This window comes from Oncorhynchus mykiss, chromosome 1 (assembly GCF_013265735.2).
Source record: "Oncorhynchus mykiss isolate Arlee chromosome 1, USDA_OmykA_1.1, whole genome shotgun sequence".
Lineage (NCBI taxonomy): Eukaryota > Metazoa > Chordata > Actinopteri > Salmoniformes > Salmonidae > Oncorhynchus > Oncorhynchus mykiss.
Genome location: NC_048565.1, coordinates 35,197,740 through 35,218,162, shown reverse-complemented (window position 1 = coordinate 35,218,162; position 20,423 = coordinate 35,197,740). Strand labels below are relative to the sequence as shown.

At 44.6% G+C, this 20,423-nt stretch overlaps 1 protein-coding gene across 1 annotated transcript in view; it reads right to left on the bottom strand.

Moving 5' to 3' along the window:
* LOC110521950 (SH3 and multiple ankyrin repeat domains protein 3) overlaps positions 1-19,482 on the bottom strand; it is a 78,374-nt gene extending 58,892 nt beyond the window's left edge. The window contains exon 1 of the mRNA XM_036976586.1: positions 18,376-19,482. Coding sequence (XP_036832481.1) covers positions 18,376-18,628 — 253 coding nt within the window. The 5' untranslated portion in view covers positions 18,629-19,482. The remainder of the gene's footprint in view (positions 1-18,375) is intronic.
* Positions 19,483-20,423: the final 941 nt, after the last annotated feature.

Genomic DNA, 20,423 nt, shown 5'->3' with positions numbered 1-20,423 from the left:
GGTGCGTTCTGAGCCCTCTCCTGTACTCCCTGTTCACCCACGACTGCGTGGCCACGCACGCCTCCAACTCAATCATCAAGTTTGCGGACGACACAACAGTGGTAGGCTTGATTACCAACAACGACGAGACGGCCTACAGGGAGGAGGTGAGGGCCCTCGGAGTGTGGTGTCAGGAAAATAACCTCACACTCAACGTCAACAAAACTAAGGAGATGATTGTGGACTTCAGGAAACAGCAGAGGGAACACCCCCCTATCCACATCGATGGAACAGTAGTGGAGAGGGTAGCAAGTTTTAAGTTCCTCGGCATACACATCACAGACAAACTGAATTGGTCCACTCACACAGACAGCATTGTGAAGAAGGCGCAGCAGCACCTCTTCAACCTCAGGAGGCTGAAGAAATTTGGCTTGTCACCAAAAGCACTCACAAACTTCTACAGATGCACAATCGAGAGCATCCTGGCGGGCTGTATCACCGCCTGGTACGGCAACTGCTCCGCCCTCAACCGTAAGGCTCTCCAGAGGGTGGTGAGGTCTGCACAACGCATCACCGGGGGCAAACTACCTGCCCTCCAGGACACCTACACCACCCGATGTCACAGGAAGGCCATAAAGATCATCAAGGACATCAACCACCCGAGCCACTGCCTGTTCACCCCGCTATCATCCAGAAGGCGAGGTCAGTACAGGTGCATCAAAGCTGGGACCGAGAGACTGAAAAACAGCTTCTATCTCAAGGCCATCAGACTGTTAAACAGCCACCACTAACACTGAGTGGCTGCTGCCAACACACTGACACTGACTCAACTCCAGCCACTTTAATAATGTGAATTGATGGGAAATGATGTAAATATATCACTAGCCACTTTAAACAATGCTACCTTATATAATGTTACTTACCCTACATTATTCATCTCATATGCATACGTATATACTGTACTCTATATCATCGACTGTATCCTTATGTAATACATGTATCACTAGCCACTTTAAACTATGCCACTTTGTTTACATACTCATCTCATTTGTACATACTGTACTCGATACCATCTACTGTATCTTGCCTATGCTGCTCTGTACCATCACTCATTCATATATCCTTATGTACATATTCTTTATCCCCTTACACTGTGTACAAGACAGTAGTTTTGGAATTGTTAGTTAGATTACTTGTTGGTTATTACTGCATTGTCGGAACTAGAAGCACAAGCATTTCGCTACACTCGCATTAACATCTGCTAACCATGTGTATGTGACAAATAAAATTTGATTTGATTTGATTTGATTTGCATCGGGTTGGACACCCACGGTTTCTCAGCGAGTGACCCGCAAAAAATTCAGCTGGCGGTGGAATGAAAAAATGATTTTGTGATTCAGAACAAATCTATTCGCATAGAGTCTACAAATATCTTGAACTATATTGCAGGGATGTGACACCATTCTTCCACAAGAAATTCCATAATTTGGTGTTTTGTTGAAACTGTTGTCTCAGGTGCTACTCCAGAATCTCCGATAAGTGTTCAATTGGGTTGAGATCTGGTGACTGAGATGACCATGGCACAGATGGCTTACATTGTTATCATGCTCATCAAACCATTCAGCAACTACTTGTGCCCTGTGGAAGGAGGCATTATCATTAATTGCTTAATTAACTCAGGAACCACAGCGGTATGGCAGAATCTGCTTTCAATACACGCTGTATCCCTCATTTACACAAGTGTTTCCATTATTTTGGCAGTAACCGGTAGTAACCTAAAGCAGTGAACTGTCCATTATTTGTGTTTTGCTGAAACATTCCTAATTTGCCCACATGCACCGTTTATGTTCCATCCAACCACACATGACTACATTGCCAAGTGAACTTTTCCTGGCTAGCCTAGCTCACGTGAATATGGCTAACGTAACCGGAAAAATAATGGTGGAATAACACCATCGTGGAAACAGGAGGTGTGCGAGCGAACTCTCAGGTTTGGAAGGAGTCGTTGTAGACAAGGAGGTCAACAACCCGGTAGATGGATATAAAGCCTGAAAACAATTCTGTTAATTATTATATTAATTCAGGCTTTTGTTAATTTCAACCAGCTATGTAGAGTTTAACTTTTTGCGTGTAGGGGAGAGTATTTTAGTTTTTGGCAAAAAAAAAACGTACCCATTTGAAACTGCCTATTTCTCAGCCCCAGAAACTAGAATATGCATATAATTGTCAGATTAGGATAGAAAACACTCTAAAGTTTCCAAAACTGTCAGAATATTGTCTGTGAGTATAACAGAACTGATATTGCAGGTGAAAACCTGAGGAATATCCAATCAAGAAGTGCCTCTTATTTTGAAACCTCACTGTTGCTATGCATGCCTATCCTCCATTAAAAGGGATATCAACCAGATTCCTTTTTCTATGGCTTCCCTAAGGTGTCAACAGTTTCAGGCTATTATTTTGAAATATGGGCGAGAAAGATTACATTGCGTAAGTGGATAGGTGGGGGCTCTCAGAGTGAGTTTTGCGCAACAGAGTAAATCTCCAAAATATAATTATTTTAAAAACAAGCCATAGAAAGTTGGTTGCAATTTCAGTTTAATCCACCAGATATATATATATATATATATATATTTTTTTTTTACAAATAATACAACAAATATTGTGGTTAAAACTCAAACATACTAATAGACAGCTGTGACATAATAGATTGCAAAATAGTTGGGAAGAGATTTACAAAGTACCAATTCCATGGCACATGGTTTATGAACTGATACGCAAAACGACGCCAGATATCCCCTTAATAACTGTGCCTTCTGAATCAAAGTGTTTGACACGGGGGAGGGGATCAGTAACTTTATGATCACACTTTATCAATGTAGAAGCAACAGTCATTTTTCATACTTTGGTCATCATACTTTGAGCTGGTTTCATCACAATATCAAATTTTACTGTTATGTTATTTGGTGGGTCATGAATAGGCTATCAGAACAATTCTATGCAGGTGGGTGGAGTGGTGGGGAAAAATCTGTCCTGATGTCGGGTATTGGGTGGGGCTCGGGAATTGTGTGGCCAGTGCGGGGTGGGTGCGGCTACAAAAAAACGGACCCGTGCAGGACTCTACCTAATAGTGTAAAACAGTGTGAAGCTACACTAGCCAAACAGTTCACAATCAACACCTCAGCAGGACCTAGTTCAGCCACACACTGGACAACACCAGCTACAGTACTACTACAGCACCACTGGACAACACCAGCTACAGTACTACTACAGCACCACTGGACAACACCAGCTACAGTACTACAGCACAACTGGACAACACCAGCTACAGTACTACAGCACCACTGGACAACACCAGCTACAGTACTACAGCACCACTGGACAACACCAGCTACAGTACTACAGCACAACTGGACAACACCAGCTACAGTACTACAGCACCACTGGACAACACCAGCTACAGTACTACAGCACCACTGGACAACACCAGCTACAGTACTACTACAGCACCACTGGACAACACCAGCTACAGTACTACAGCACCACTGGACAACACCAGCTACAGTACTACAGCACCACTGGACAACACCAGCTACAGTACTACAGCACAACTGGACAACACCAGCTACAGTACTACAGCACCACTGGACAACACCAGCTACAGTACTACAGCACCACTGGACAACACCATCTACAGTACTACTGCACCACTGGACAACACCAGCTACAGTACTACAGCACCACTGGACAACACCAGCTACAGTACTACAGCACCACTGGACAACACCAGCTACAGTACTACAGCACCACTGGACAACACCAGCTACAGTACTACAGCACCACTGGACAACACCAGCTACAGTACTACAGCACCACTGGACAACACCAGCTACAGTACTACAGCACCACTGGACAACACCAGCTACAGTACTACAGCACCACTGGACAACACCAGCTACAGTACTACAGCACCACTGGACAACAACAGCTACAGTACCACAGCACCACTGGACAACAACAGCTACAGTACTACAGCACCACTGGACAACACCAGCTACAGTACTACAGCACCACTGGACAACACCAGCTACAGTACTACAGCACCACTGGACAACACCAGCTCCAGTACTACAGCACCACTGGACAACACCAGCTACAGTACTACAGCACCACTGGACAACACCAGCTACAGTACTACAGCACCACTGGACCACTGGACAACAACAGCTACAGTACTACAGCACCGCTGGACAACAGCTACAGTACTACAGCACCACAGCACCACTGGACAACAACAGCTACAGTACTACAGCACCACTGGCTTCATGCTGGTTTAGAATCACCTCTACAGGTACACAGCAGTGGGCGACACAGAGGACAGATGTCACAAAACAGGGTATCTGCCACCTCATGGAACAATAACAGATGTGCTATTCAGTTTTTTAAACTGGGCCTCAAACATTTTACTTAGTACAGGGGGGTAAGTCAACTAATCTTCAGTTTGTAGTCCAAGCCGTAGGAAACAGTCATACCTGCATTAACTGATCATAGTTCCCATCATATTCTATGGGAAGAGTTTCTTGTAGGGATCTCAGAGTCACTCCACCTCTGAGAGTCAGTGGGTTCTCCAGTCATTCCACTGCAGCAATAGACTCTGTGTGAGCTGGATAAGTATTGTTCCACAATCCACAAGACATTTTCTGTGGCAGACATGGACAGGCCTAATTAAACACTAATACAGTAATCATGCGCAGAGGATGGATAAAGAAAGAGGGGGAGAGAGAGAACGAAAGACAAAAACAAATAGAGGGGTGGTGAGAGAGGAGAGAATGAAAAGGAGCACAAGCGGGAGTGATACAAAAGCAGAGGAATAATCCTTATCAAAACACAAACAATCGTTGAAAGGTGATGCATTTGAGAGTGGTGTGGATACATGTCTGTATGCATTTCTTTGTTGGTATAGTATGTAAGTGTAGTAGTGAGTGATTGTGTGTGTTTCAAATTTCAAGTTGCACAACTGCAGTGAAATGCCTTTCTTGCAAGCTCTTTCCCAACAATGCAGCAATCAATATCAGTATACTATAAATAAAAGTCAAGTAGAAGAAAAAACACAATAAATAGAAATAAGAACACAAGAATGCAAGTAAGCTACAGTACAGTATATACAGGGTCAGTAGCTATATATAGGGTCAGTTCCAGGGTCAGAAGCTATATATAGGGTCCGTTCCAGGGTCAGTAGCTATATATAGGGTCAGTTCCAGGGTCAGTAGCTATATATAGGGTCAGTTCCAGGGTCATTGCCAATACAATATTTACAATGTGCAGGGATACTGGAGAGGTACGGTTAGATATGTATAGGGATAAGGTGACTAGGCATCAGCATATATGATAAACAGAGTAGCAACAGTGTATATGATGATTGTATGTAAGTGTGTGTGCGTGTTTGTAGAGTCAGTATGAATGTGTGTGTTGGAGTGTCAGTGTGCATAGAGCGAGTGTGAATAATCAGTGCAAAAAATAACATTGAAAGGTCAATTCAGATTGTCCGTGTTGCCATTTAGTTAACTTTTTAGCAGTCTTATGTCTTGGGGATAGAAGCTTTTCAGGAGCCTGTTGGTGTCAGACTTGTTGCTCCGGTATCGCTTGCCGAGCGGAAGTAGAGAGTCTATGGCTTGGGTGGCTGGAGTCTTAAACAATTTTCTGGGCCTTCCTTTCACATCCCCTGATATAGAGGTCCTGGATGACGGGGAGCTCGGCCCCAGTGATGTACTGGGCTGACTGCACCACCCTCTGTAGCGCCATGCGATGGAGACCAAGCAGTGATGCAGCCAGTCAAGATGCTCTCAATGGTGTAGCTGTAGAACTGTTTGAGGATTTGAGGGCCCATGCCAAATATCTTGATGGGGAAGAGCCACTGTCGCGCCTTCTTCACAACTGTTAATGTATGTTTGGACAATTATAAGTCCTTAGAGATTTGGACACAGAGGAACTTAGTGTGTGTGCAAGCGTGCGTGAGTGTGTGTGCTGAACAAAGTGTGTGTCGGTGTCCCGTCTGAGGTTGCCTGCGGTTGAGTCAGTCACGATGCCTGGTCCAGAAATAGCATCAGTGGCAATGCAGAGCTATTTATACTCCACACACACTCTGCCCTGCCTTCAAGCTCCACTGTATCCCCACTGTGTGTGTGTGTGTGACGACCGACTGAGCTCATTTTAATTTCAGCCTAGCCTCGCTCTACTGCTCAAAGCTGAGTCATTCACACACACATCAATATTTCCTCTCTCCTCTCCTCTCCCTCCACCCCCCCCCCCACACACACATTAAACTTGATTCTCTCTCCCTCTCGCTCTCTCTCATACTATTACCACTATACATGCTCCCAAAGACAAGTTGTCCAGCTTTTTTCTTCTCTTAACATCTCTCTCTCACTCGCACACAAACACACACAGGAGAGAAAGGTGACAAGAGACAGACTGAGTGGGGTTGTTAAAAAACTCTCCTCTCTCCTGCAGAAACACACAACAAAGGAGCCAGCAGAGAGCTGAGACACTGGGAGATGGCCATCTGCCGATATGCATTCACAAAGAGAGAGAGCCAGCAGCATACCACCCTGCATCCCACTGCTGGCTTGTTTCTGAAGCTAAGCAGGGTTGGTCCTTGTCAGTCCCTGGATTGGAGACCAGATGCTGCTGGAAGTGGTGTTGGAGGGCCAATAGGAGGCACTCTTTCCTCTGGTCTAAAAAAAATATCCCAATGCCCCAGGGCAGTGATTGGGGACATTGCCCTGTGTAGGGTCCTGTCTTTCATATGGGCCATTATACAGGTGTGCTGACTCTGTGGTCACTAAAGATCCCATGGCATTTATCGTAAGAGTAGGGGTGTTAACCCCAGTGTTCTGGCCATCATGGTCACCTAATCATCCTCAGCTTCCAATGGTCTCATTCATCCCCTTTCCTCTCCCCTGTAACTATTCCCCAGGTTGTTTCTGTAAATGAGAATGTGTTCAGTCAACTTACCTGGTAAAATGAGGGTGTGTGTGCTGTAAGAATACTAAGAGCAAATTAGATGTATATACACAGTAATGTATCATTACAAACAGAAAATACTACAGATATGTGTGGAGCTGCTGTGGGTGGCCAGAAGGCATATGATTTTGTGTGTATGTACAGGGAGAATTCCAATATCCAAAGTGCAGTTAATAGATTTGGAGCCCTCCACGCTTTACTAAACCTCTTTTCAATATGCTTTAATAGAGAGAGAGCACACACACACACACACACACACACACACAAATATTTGGGATGCAAGTCTCAAGGATATTCAACTATATATCCCAGAATGCAGTGAACATCATTTGTTAATTAATTGCCAGATAAAGCAGTGTGTATGACACTAATAGCTCTCATCTTACCACAAGTATAGGAGAAGGAGAAGGAGAAGAGAGGAGGAATAGAAAGAGATATATTAGAGGTGAGGAGAGTGAAGGGGGAATGAAGAAACAATGGAGGAGCGGAGTAGACCCCAGAGGCACAGAGGAGTTTAGATGAAGGAGGGAGTGAATAAGTGAATGGAGGGAAGGATAGTCACGCTTCCCTGAGACTGGGGCCCCGTTTGTTTGTGTGTGTGTGTGTGTCTGTGTGTGTGTGTTTGTTTATTTGTGTGTGTGTCTGCGTGTGTGTGTGTGCTCTCAGGGCTCCTTCAGCTCAGAGAGGGCTGGGGAGTGGCGCAGTCCCTTCCTCATCTGTATTCAACACAAACCCACAGTAAGGGAGGGAAAGAGAGAGTGAGTGATAAGACGATTCAGTCGAGGAAGAGAGAGAGTGTATGAAAAAGGGAGCTTTATATATATATTAATTACAGCGAAGTCAGGTATAGAATGAGAGCAGGTGGAGCAGAAGAAGTGACCAGCAGGTAGCCTAGTGGGTAAGAGTGTTGGGCCAGTAAACAAAAGGCCACTTGTTCAAATCCTGAGCAAACTAGGTGAAAAATATGTCAATGTTCCCTTGAGCAAGATACTTAACCTTTATTGCTCCTGTAAGTCCCTCTGGATAAGAGCATCTGCTTAATGACTAAGGTGTGAGAGTAGTGGGGGAGGAAAACTCCAACTATGACTCAGAGGGATCCCAACCTTGAAGGGATAAGCAACTTTTTGGGTTTCATTCTCTCCCTCTATTTAATTTATTCTCTTTCTTCTTCTCCTTCTCCCCATTTCTATAGGCCCCCAGGTGAAGACAAAAATAGACCAGGCAGGCTACCTAATAACTCTTACCTTTCCTGTCTATTGTTCACCTTAATACACTCACAAGCTCATTCGATGTGGGTGTACCTTCTTGCTGCACAGCCTGGCTGTGGATTTTTTTTTTAAACTGGCAAAAATAATGAAACGCTTCATAAGGTCAGGTTTAAAAGACCAGGGTTTGATAGAGATTGAGTGTTGAGTGATTACGTATTGACCGTTAATATCACTGACAGAATGTTTGTTGATCAGTCATAGATTTTTGTGTGTGTGTGTGTGCGTGTGTGTGTGTGTGTGTGAGTGTGTGTGAGTGCATGTGCATGTGTGGTTGTTAGTAGGTGTTGATTAATGGTGTTTACTCTGTGATACAGGACCTTAATGAGCATGACCGTTGCCCACAGTAAACACACATACTGAAATTGACTGTCAATAATAGTGATGGGGCAAAAATCGATACAGTTACATAGCAGGATTTTATTTTTGACCACGTATCGCAATATTATTTTTGACCACATATCGCAATATTATTTTTGCGCTAGTCAGCTGTACCTGCACCAAAACTCTAGTATTTTTAAATAGTGAGCCAATTAGCTTTCTGTACTTTTATTTCCATGACTGATTAAAACTAGTTCTCATGGCTTCATCTTGTCCCTCTGCAGCAGACATACGGTGAGCAATATGTTTGGAACATCAAATCGTAGTACATGTAGAATTGTGAGAATCCCAACACATCATATCAGCACGTGTGACGTGTGTGTGTGCGCATTTCATACACACATTCAGTGATACACAGTGTCTCAGTAACAGTGGCAGGGCAGGGCTGACACAGGGCAAGACCATACGGAGACACTACAGGATCTCACAGTCCCACTGTGTCCATCTGGCGGGTAGGAGCGTTGGGCCAGAAACCGAAAGGTTGCTGGATCAAATCCCTGAGCTGACAAGGTAAAAATCTGTTGTTCTGCCCCTGAACAAGGCAGTTAACCCACTGTTCCCTGGGCGCCGATGCCGTGGGTGTCGATTAAGGAAGCCCCCCGCACTTCTCTGATTCAGAGGGGTTGGGTTAAATGCAGAAGACACATTTCAGTTGAATGCATTCAGTTGTACAACTGACTTGGTATCCCCTGTCCTTGATACGGCTCATTATCTGGGCATGAATACACACACACAGCAGGCATTGAGGCTTAAACTAGGTAGACAAAACTAGGTAGAGTAGACCCTCTGACAAAACTAGGTAGAGTAGACCCTCTGACAAAACTAGGTAGAGTAGACCCTCTGACAAAACTAGGTAGAGTAGACCCTCTGACAAAACTAGGTAGAGTAGACCCTCTGACAAAACTAGGTAGAGTAGACCCTCTGACAAAACTAGGTAGAGTAGACCCTCTGACAAAACTAGGTGGAGTAGACCCTCTGACAAAACTAGGTGGAGTAGACCCTCTGACAAAACTAGGTAGAGTACACCCTCTGACAAAACTAGGTAGAGTACACCCTCTGACAAAACTAGGTAGAGTACACCCTCTGACAAAACTAGGTAGAGTACACCCTCTGACAAAACTAGGTAGAGTAGACCCGCTGACAAAACTAGGTAGAGTACACCCGCTGAAAAAACTATGTAGAGTACACCCTCTGACAAAACTAGGTAGAGTACACCCGCTGAAAAAACTAGGTAGAGTACACCCTCTGAAAAAACACATGGTGGAACACTTCACATGTGAAATGCAAGGATCCAGACACACACACACACAGTACACTGTACAAACACACAAACTGTACACTGTACACACACACAAACACACTCTGTACAAACACACACAAACTGTACACTCTGTACAAACACACACAATCTGTACCTAATGGTTATGGAGCAATCCTGTATGTCAGGAAGCTTTCACTCCAGTTCCTGATCTGTATTCATAATCATTATTGACTGCTGGTTCTGCTGTGTTTGTTATTAGCTGTGTGTGTGTGAGAGAGATAGAGGGACAGATGGTGTGGTCTGCAGGGTGCAGGTGTGGGCGTGGCCGGGTTTTTGCTACCTGCTGCGTCTCTGATTGGACAGCTGTGACACTCTCGTCCTTCCCCCAGGCCACTGACCCAACTGATAACACACACACACACACACACACACACACACACACACAAATCTTAATAAGGTCTTAATAAACTTTATTCCCTCAGGTCACTATGACCACTCTACCCTGTCACTTTGTAATTTCTCTAGAGGCACACACACAATCACACACACACAATCACACATTCCCCGATCCTTACTCCCTACCACCCCCTTCTCAGGTCTCATAATGCAGGATGAATTGCTTCCTAGTGTGAGAGAGGAACTGTGGATGTTGTAGCCGTCATAAACTGTATGTGACAGGTTTCAGATCGAAGATCTATTTCAAAATGAATACATTTACAATGGACTACATTTTTGGAGAACACGCTTGAAAATACACTACCCACTACAATCTGACTGTATTCTGGCCAATCAATGTCACCAACAATGTCAAAAGCAGAGGTAAGTAACTTTTGAGGTTATACATTCCAAATGTGTGTTTTTTTATGTCAGGATTTTAAAAAAACTGATAAATGTGCTTTTGTTATTCATGAAAATCGAGTATTTAACTTTTGCTCTGTTGTGTTCAGCACCTGTTGCTTGGTTACAGACAGTTGCATCCTGGTCTCAGAAACAGCTACATCTGTGTCCTCAAAATTGGAATACAACACTGTGTGTGTGTGTGTGTGTGTGTGTGTGTGTGTGTGTGTGTGTGTGCGTGTGTGCGCGTGTCATCACAATGCTGCATTCAAATTATCTATTGTGCATCTCTGAGAGCCCATTACAGCACTCAGTCCTAGGCTTACAACACACCCTCACCCGCACACACACACAGATTTGGGCCTCTGTGCCAACATGATAGAGAAGCCCTAAGCCATAAAGGGCCCAGGTTTACCAAGCATTAGCACCAGTGGAAGGTTTGAGCCTGGAATTGTATATCTGCAGTAATGGTTAAATCACACTGCATTCCCCTTCAGATCATTAGTAATGCCTTTTTTTTTGTCCGTGTGTGTGTGTGTGTGTGTCTACCGGCTTGTGTGTGTGTGCTCCAGGTATCCTCTACTGGCCATAGCAATGTTAATATTCCACACACACTGGGCGCGGCCTGAGACCATTAATCATGTTTGTGAATGTCTAATCTCAATGTTATTTGTGCCGGTTAGATTTTCATGGCTGTCTGGAAGATTTACAATGGCATGCAGACGAGAGGTGTGTGTGCTTGTGTGTGTGTGTTGAGAAGTAATAGCTTGTAATGGAATATGTTGGTGTGTGTTTGTACTTTATGTGTGTTAAGATGGTACAATGTGTGAGGTGAGTGTAGGGCTGTTACGGTGACCATTTTACTGGCATTCATGTGTCATGACCACAGTCAAATTCCACGTGACCGTGGAGTCATGGTAATTAGGCTTCTCCAAAACTGCGCTCTGATGCCACTGATGGTCATTAGTAGCCTACCAAACTTGTTAACGGCCAATGGCTTCAATAATGGCCTGGTACTCAGCACTCTAATCAATCTGACATGAATGCAAATGCAATCAAAAAATCTAATCAAACACTACTTGAGAGCCCATAAACCCATGTTGCGCAAGATTTCTATAGGCTATGCAGTTGCGTGAGAAAACAGAGTTTTGATGGCCTCTATTAAAAAGAGGAGGATCCCATTAGCTTTCTATAGGCTAACTCTACTATATATATATTTCGAAACATTCCTAATATTAAGCACATTGCTTCGCTTTACAACCGGAGTAGCCTGCCTGCCTGGCTGGCATGAAAATGAACCGCGGGGAAAGTGTCCTCCATTCGTTATTTAAGTGCATACGGGTTACATGCATTTTTTCCCCTGCCCCTGTTCCCGACAGGAGCATGAGAATGTCCCATTTTATATCCAAACTGATTTCACACAGTATTTAGTATATGTAAAGACAAAATTGAGAAAAGTCTGATGGGTAAGAATATTATCAAGCGCTTGTCAAACTGTGAACGAGAGACTGACTCAGTGTGTGCAGACTGCACAAGGAACAGCAGAGCTCATGCCTTTCATGCCACTTTTTTCAAATCATCATTAGAGTTGAATCATGCTGTTTTAGAATTAATAATTTGTTTTATATATATATATATATATATAGTGCCTTGCGAAAGTATTCGGCCCCCTTGAACTTTGCGACCTTTTGCCACATTTCAGGCTTCAAACAAAGATATAAAACTGTATTTTTTTGTGAAGAATCAACAACAAGTGGGACACAATCATGAAGTGGAACGACATTTATTGGATATTTCAAACTTTTTTAACAAATCAAAAACTGAAAAATTGGGCGTGCAAAATTATTCAGCCCCCTTAAGTTAATACTTTGTAGCGCCACCTTTTGCTGCGATTACAGCTGTAAGTCGCTTGGGGTATGTCTCTATCAGTTTTGCACAGAGAGACTGACATTTTTTCCCATTCCTCCTTGCAAAACAGCTCGAGCTCAGTGAGGTTGGATGGAGAGCATTTGTGAACAGCAGTTTTCAGTTCTTTCCACAGATTCTCGATTGGATTCAGGTCTGGACTTTGACTTGGCCATTCTAACACCTGGATATGTTTATTTTTGAACCATTCCATTGTAGATTTTGCTTTATGTTTTGGATCATTGTCTTGTTGGAAGACAAATCTCCGTCCCAGTCTCAGGTCTTTTGCAGACTCCATCAGGTTTTCTTCCAGAATGGTCCTGTATTTGGCTCCATCCATCTTCCCATCAATTTTAACCATCTTCCATGTCCCTGCTGAAGAAAAGCAGGCCCAAACCATGATGCTGCCACCACCATGTTTGACAGTGGGGATGGTGTGTTCAGCTGTGTTGCTTTTACGCCAAACATAACGTTTTGCATTGTTGCCAAAAAGTTCAATTTTGGTTTCATCTGACCAGAGCACCTTCTTCCACATGTTTGGTGTGTCTCCCAGGTGGCTTGTGGCAAACTTTAAACAACACTTTTTGTGGGTATCTTTAAGAAATGGCTTTCTTCTTGCCACTCCTCCATAAAGGCCAGACTTGTGCAATATACGACTGATTGTTGTCCTATGGACAGAGTCTCCCACCTCAGCTGTAGATCTCTGCAGTTCATCCAGAGTGATCATGGGCCTCTTGGCTGCATCTCTGATCAGTCTTCTCCTTGTATGAGTTGAAAGTTTAGAGGGACTTGGTCTTGGTAGATTTGCAGTGGTCTGATACACCTTCCATTTCAATATTATCGCTTGCACAGTGCTCCTTGGGATGTTTAAAGCTTGGGAAATATTTTTGTATCCAAATCCGCCTTTAAACTTCTTCACAACAGTATCTCGGACCTGCCTGGGGCGTTCCTTGTTCTTCATGATGCTCTCTGCGCTTTTAACGGACCTCTGAGACTATCACAGTGCAGGTGCATTTATACGGAGACTTGATTACACACAGGTGGATTGTATTTATCATCATTAGTCATTTAGGTCAACATGGGATCATTCAGAGATCCTCACTGAACTTCTGGAGAGAGTTTGCTGCACTGAAAGTAAAGGGGCTGAATAATTTTGCACGCCCAATTTTTCAGTTTTTGATTTGTTAAAAAAGTTTGAAATATCCAATAAATGTCGTTCCACTTCATGATTGTGTCCCACTTGTTGTTGATTCTTCACAAAAAAATACAGTTTTATATCTTTATGTTTGAAGCCTGAAATGTGGCAAAAGGTCGCAAAGTTCAAGGGGGCCGAATACTTTCGCAAGGCACTAATATATATATATATATATATATATATATATATATATATATATATATAGCCTAATGTTTGTATCACAACTAAAGTGTCATAAATAACTCTAAATGAAGCATATAGGAGGGCCTGCTTCTTTGTTAACCTCTCAACACAGAATGGCCACATGTGTTCACTCCCTCAGATCGTTTGGGGAAATATCCTTTCTAATTTATTCAGCTATGTTCAATTGTATTCTTCTAACTATTTATTGTGATGGCCTAGGCTATGTTAAATGGATTTATTAGACTTTAAAATGTAGATGTTCCAAAGGTCTGCATCAGTGGCTTGTAGGCTATGCGTGGAAGCTAAGAGATACTAAACGTGTTTATGTTAATTAAAGGTCAGTTACCGTGAAACCGGCAGTTATTTGCATGACAATCCCCAGTTGACAAAATGTCATGACCGCCAAAGCCCTGGGTGAGTGCATGTGTTTGTGCGTGTGTGTGTGTGTGTGTGTGTGTGAATGAGTGTGTGCTCTAAGGGCTTGACCACGTTTCAGGAGAAGTGTTTCTATCCGTTTCCATAGTGACAGCAAGTGGCCTATCGAGAGGTGTTCATCCTGGTGATGCTATCTGAGTACATCAGAGAGGAGAGAGAGAGAGAGAGAGAGAGGTGGAGGGAATGGAAGGCCCCCTAGGGTATTGTCAACACTAACATATCCAATGGATCGAGACCCCCGCCACACACACACACAGTGGTGGAGGTACACACACATATAGAAAGGCTACAATAGACTATCTGTGCATCAGTGGGCTATTGTCACTATCCTTCTGTAGACTAAATTATGGACAGGAATGGAATTTACCTAGCTATTCTTCATCAGATTGGGAGTCAGCTACACAGCATTTTTGAGTAGAGGGAAGATACAATACACATAAAAGAGTAACAACGGGTGAAAGACAATAAAACCAAGACAGACAATGAAAGCTAGAAAATGTGACATCGTGGACTATGCAAAAACTACATTGAAGGATGTACAAACTTCACTGAAGGATGCACAAAGCTGTGCATACACTTAAACATTATAGTAGAACTACAACAGGTCACACACCAACTACAACACAGTGCTAACCATGACTGTCCTCTACCACAACGCCTAAACATTAAGGACCGGTTTTCAGGACACAGATGAAGCCTAGTTGTGGAATAAGCTTAATCTGTGACCGGGAAACCTTCTCTAAGGGTTTCTATTGTACAGTAGATATCCCAGGGTTTGTAGAGTTATACAGCTGTGTTTACCTTCTGATCCCTGAAAAACACCGTTCTCTACAGGACAGAGGAAGACAAGACCACATTAATGCATACAATCTGTTGTATTACAGCCCTGGTCTAAGGACTACATAAAATACCAGCTCAACTGAACCTATACACCAAACACCTGACTAGGTTAACCTAGCCACAATACTAATCCACAGGGTGCAGGCTAGCTAGCTACAGTATGCTAACAAACACACAGTAGGCTATGAGAGGAGAGTTAGAATGCAGGCCTGCTGGTTTCACCCCCTCTCAGTTCCTCATACAGGTGTTCCTCTGTTGTCACAGGATAAAGGGATGGAAAAGTGACAAGAGAAGAATATGGGTATGACACAAGGGAGAAGAGCTGTGACTGAGTTAATGGAGGTTCAACAACAAAGTATGTCAGGGACACCATCCTACAAAACCAGGCTCTTACAAATAAAGCTGGTTGAAGTAGGACGTTGATGTTGAAAGTGTATAGTACTCTTACTACCTTCTCATTGTAAAAGATAGAAGGCGACCTTCTTTATTCTTACAAAGGATGTGGTTGGTGGGGGGGGGGGGGAAATTCTCCCTATTCTTTCATGGCATACCGTCACATCTAAACTGGCCATGTGCTCTGGCTTCTGTCAAAGTTTTTCTCCCCAAGAATATGGCACGGCACGGTGGAGAAGCTTAATCTCTTGCCCTCTCCTCTTTTCTCCTTCCTCCCCTCACCTCCTCTCTTCCCCCAGTGTAAATGAGGCCTGTAACTATTAGCAACTCATCCATTCATGAATGCAGATGAGATGGAATGTATTATGTATCAAAGTGGAGATCATCCATCCACAGAGACGGCCTCTCCCAGTCCCAAACCCCCTCTATGCACTGTGAGGCGAACTGGTCACTGCAGGCTAGCAACAACAAGACCAGCTGGGAACTAGCAAAACTGAAGAGTGAAAAAAAATATTTTTGCCTTTTAATTGGCATTTGATACAGCTTATACCCATGAACTACAGTGGACAGGGAAGTGGAAAGTACAGTTAGTCATGTTGGTCAGTATTAGACAACACTGCCAGATGACTCAGTTGGCTTGAGTGTGGTGCTGGCAACTCCAACGTTGTAGGTTCAATTCTAGCATGAGCCACATGACTGTAATCATAAGTGAGAGCATATGCTACGTAAATCGTCATGTTTTTCATTCACACCTGCAGTATTCAGCATAGCGTCCACTGGCGTGAACGTTTCATATAGCCTTGCCACGGTAGGACTGGTGTTCCATTAACATGGACACCATAGTGTCCATTTATCAGTACCGTCATGGAACACCATGTTTTAGACACAATATACACTATTACTTCTGACGTTTGTGGTTATGTGAATAACCTTGAACAATGCATGGTAAGGAGGAAAAATGCCTAACATTGTGTGTAGGTGTGTGTGTTCGTTCCTCTGAAATGGAAAGTTCTGTGGGTGATAACATCTGTGTCAACGTTATACATATCAGTTCTCATATCAGACTGGGTCACTGAGTTCCTCTATTCATAGTCATGACTCACAACGCAGTTGTTTGGCACAACATCTGCCTAGGTATCATAAACAACAACACTTTTCATCACACACACACACACACACACACACAGGGTGGGAGTGTATCAGACCATATAGCAAAGGGGTAAGTGTGGCATCCGTGCCTGTCGGGGAGAGGTGTATGAGAGAGCCTGTAGGAGAGTAAACAGTGACAAACGTTTAATCCTGTAGGCATGCGTAGAAGAGGAAAGATAAACTATGTCGCACTCAGGAAGAATCACTCTGAAGAGGAAGTACGAAGTGAGTGTATGCTCTTGCCCAAACTTTATTTAACCCCTAACCCCTATGCACTTGTTGAGATCTGTCAGGCTTTGAGAGGTGTAAGTGTAAAAGGACATCGCACTGCTTGCTTAGCATGTACCGCTTCCTCCTGAATCATCTCACACCAAGGCTCAAACCCAGGACCTCTGCCTCGCAAACACACGTGACTGCCCTCCTGAAACATTATACCCAGTCGCTAGCTATTCGGCAGCGCAGACACTTCAGGCTGAGGAGTGAGTTACACAGATCTTCATTTGCTACATAAGCCATATGGTGACACATTCAGTGGAGCTGTTACCATATTGCCTCCACCTATATAAAATCCTAGCAAATGTGCATAAGGGGTAGGCGTCAATTTGGGATTGGGCAATAGAGGACCATGCACTTACATAGGCAGCAACTCATGTAGAATACACACACTCCCCCCTCAACCAACAACCAAGCACTAGAGTTGTCTGGGGAAGGAAAGGGGTGGGTTTGGATATAGAGGTGATTGGGAGAGAGAGAGACGGGCTGACAGTCATGTTGAAGAATGTTGTAGCGTTTTACCTTCTAGGTCATTAGAGTCGTAGTCTGGAGTGAGGCATGGATGGAGAACAGAAGACACACATGACACCGTAACCACAGCACCATTAGGATTATGAGTCAGAATATATAGACATCCTGTAGGGCTGAATCCTAGCTCGAGATATGCACACGTAACACATAACTCAAAATCATTACGGCATTTATGCGTTAGTTAGGATTCAACCCATGACAATGCTGGTGAAGTAGCACTAAAACAGAGAAACATTGTTCATGTCAGACTGACTTTGACAACACTTCAGATGCATTAGATGACAAATGTACCACTTTCCAGTGGTGAAGTGACATTACAGAGGCATGAATGGAACGAAAACAGTGGAGTGTCCTTTATCTATGTACTGCATAATGTATGCATGACCCATCCTTTTAGTGTTGTACTGCCTCTACAGTTAAACACACCTTCTGTCACATCCATTTACACCTGTGACAAGAGTGACACACTCTTGTGATGGCTGACCTTGCCTGAGACTACAGACTAGACCCAAACTTACTCAGCACATAGTTATCACATTCTATAGACGCAATAAAAGTTTGTGATCCCAAGGCAAGTTTCTGGTGTCCTAGTGGTTTCCTGGTTTCCTAGAATGAGATATGTCTTTACATCTTTCTAGGTTCCTTCCCAAATCTGAGACCTGTCGAGTTTCATAATACACCTGTCAAAAGAGGTCAAACCACTTTATGAACAGTCATAATGTACTAACCTTTGACCCTCTCTCCACGGTTCAGCTGGATCTCTCCATCGCCCTGTGGCGTGTACGGTTTGACCACAATGAAGGTGCGTCCCGGCACGGCGCTGTAGAGTTTCCGCTTGGGCCCGCTGGCACCGGTAATGGCAGGGGGGGTGTGGGTGGGGGGGCTGGGGTCCCGCTGTACCGTGCCCGGGCTGTAAACAAACACATAGGTTACAGTGGTGATGCCAGGCAGCTGGTAGCTGAAGCCTGTGGTCACCGACATGGTCGGGTCGCCAAGGGGACAGTAACCCAGCAACAACCTGACAGTTGTTACAGTGACAGGTTGTAAGATAAGTGCCACTGTCTGTCCAATCGACCAACAGTCAAAGGTCCCAAAGCAAACCCTGAGGGAATGTCATGGGACGAGAGATCACTCTTCCTACCCTCCACCTCTAAATCCTTCTGTCTTTTCCTCTGTTACAGCAAACACAAAGTCCCCCTGTTCCCCTCCCTTCACCCCTCTTTTCCTCTCCTCCTCGTCCTCTCCAAGGCAGGAGCAGTAGTGTTAACGGTTAGAGGTAACGGAATCTTCCCCGTTGCTGTCTCTCAGATCCGTCTTGCAGTCCCCCTGAGTCACACATATCCTGAGCTCCCGCTCCCACCGAACAGCCCTCCAGAGAGGGGGAGAGAGCTCCCCAGCTTCCAGTGCTCCAGGCTGGGCTACAGATCCACCTAGTCCCCTGGCTCTGGAAGTCCAGGTCCTGCTGTGGAGGAGAGGGAGAGAGGCTGGCTCTACACCCCGACCAAGACTCCTTCTCCTGGGAGTCCCTCTCCGCTCCCCTCCACCCCTCACACACACACGCCCACTCACACACACTCACACACACACTGGCGACGATGCTGCTGCTAGCCCTGCTGCTGTTACCGCTACTGCGCTTGGAGGCTCCCCTCCCCTCTGACGACTCACACACACTCACACACACACAGCTCTCTCTGAGCATTCTAACCAACACACATACTCTCCCAGACACACACACACACGCAGGCTGCCCCCTCCGCTGCTGCTAATGCTACATCTCCGCTAGCACAACATACGCCAGCGACACCATGTCACAAACACACTGAACCGACATATACACGCACACACACACGCACCATTGATCTCCTCCTGCCTGTCTGCCTGCGTGTGTGTGTGTGCATGTGCCACTGATACCCGGGACAGGTTGTTGTGTGAGTGGGGGGGCAGGAATGAAGCACCGGCCCATTTGGCTTAATTGTTGCTGGCACTCCACCTACTCTTCGCCTTGAATCACTTTATCTTTTTCCCCCTTTCTACCTCCATCTCTCTCTCTCCATTCCTTCCATTTCTCTGATGGAGGTGGCTGGTGAATTCTAATAGAGCCAAATCACAGCTTCTCCTGGTCTTCATTCATCACTACTGCTGCAGCGTTGTGTGTGTGTGGATCACACTGCTGCCTGTTTGTCTGTGTCCTCAACACTCACCCTCCCATCCTTCTAACAACTGCTTTTCTCCTTACTTCCTCCAACCCTCTCCCCTTCTCTCTGTTCTCTCTTTGTTCCTGCAAAATCATGGAAACTATACAGTGATTCAAATATCAATGTGTTTTTACATTGCCTCTGTGTGTTTACGTGTGTGTATATTATGGGTATCACGTCAAGTGTGTCTGTGAGTACACCCCTCATTCTCTATCTACCCCTTCCCTCTCTCCTCTCTCCCTCCCTCTCTGCCTGTGCCATATCAATCACTTGGAACCCTTATTTCATTCGTTCATTCTCCACTCTCCATCTTTCCCCCTCCCTTCTGTTTATCGCTTCCTTAAGAGGAAAGGAGGAAAGAGGCTGGGATGGCTGCCTGCCGCATGTTAATGTTTGAGCCCAGGACACTCCACCCTCCGCAAGCTGAACACAACACAGAGAGGGAGGGAGTGAGGTATGGAAGGGTGGAGCGAGGGAGCAAGAGGAGAGCAGAGAGATGGATGGAGGAAGGAGGAGAGAGAGAGGGTGTGGGTAAAAGGGGAGAAAGAGCGAGGGACAAGAGAGATGAAAGTAGCAGCTAG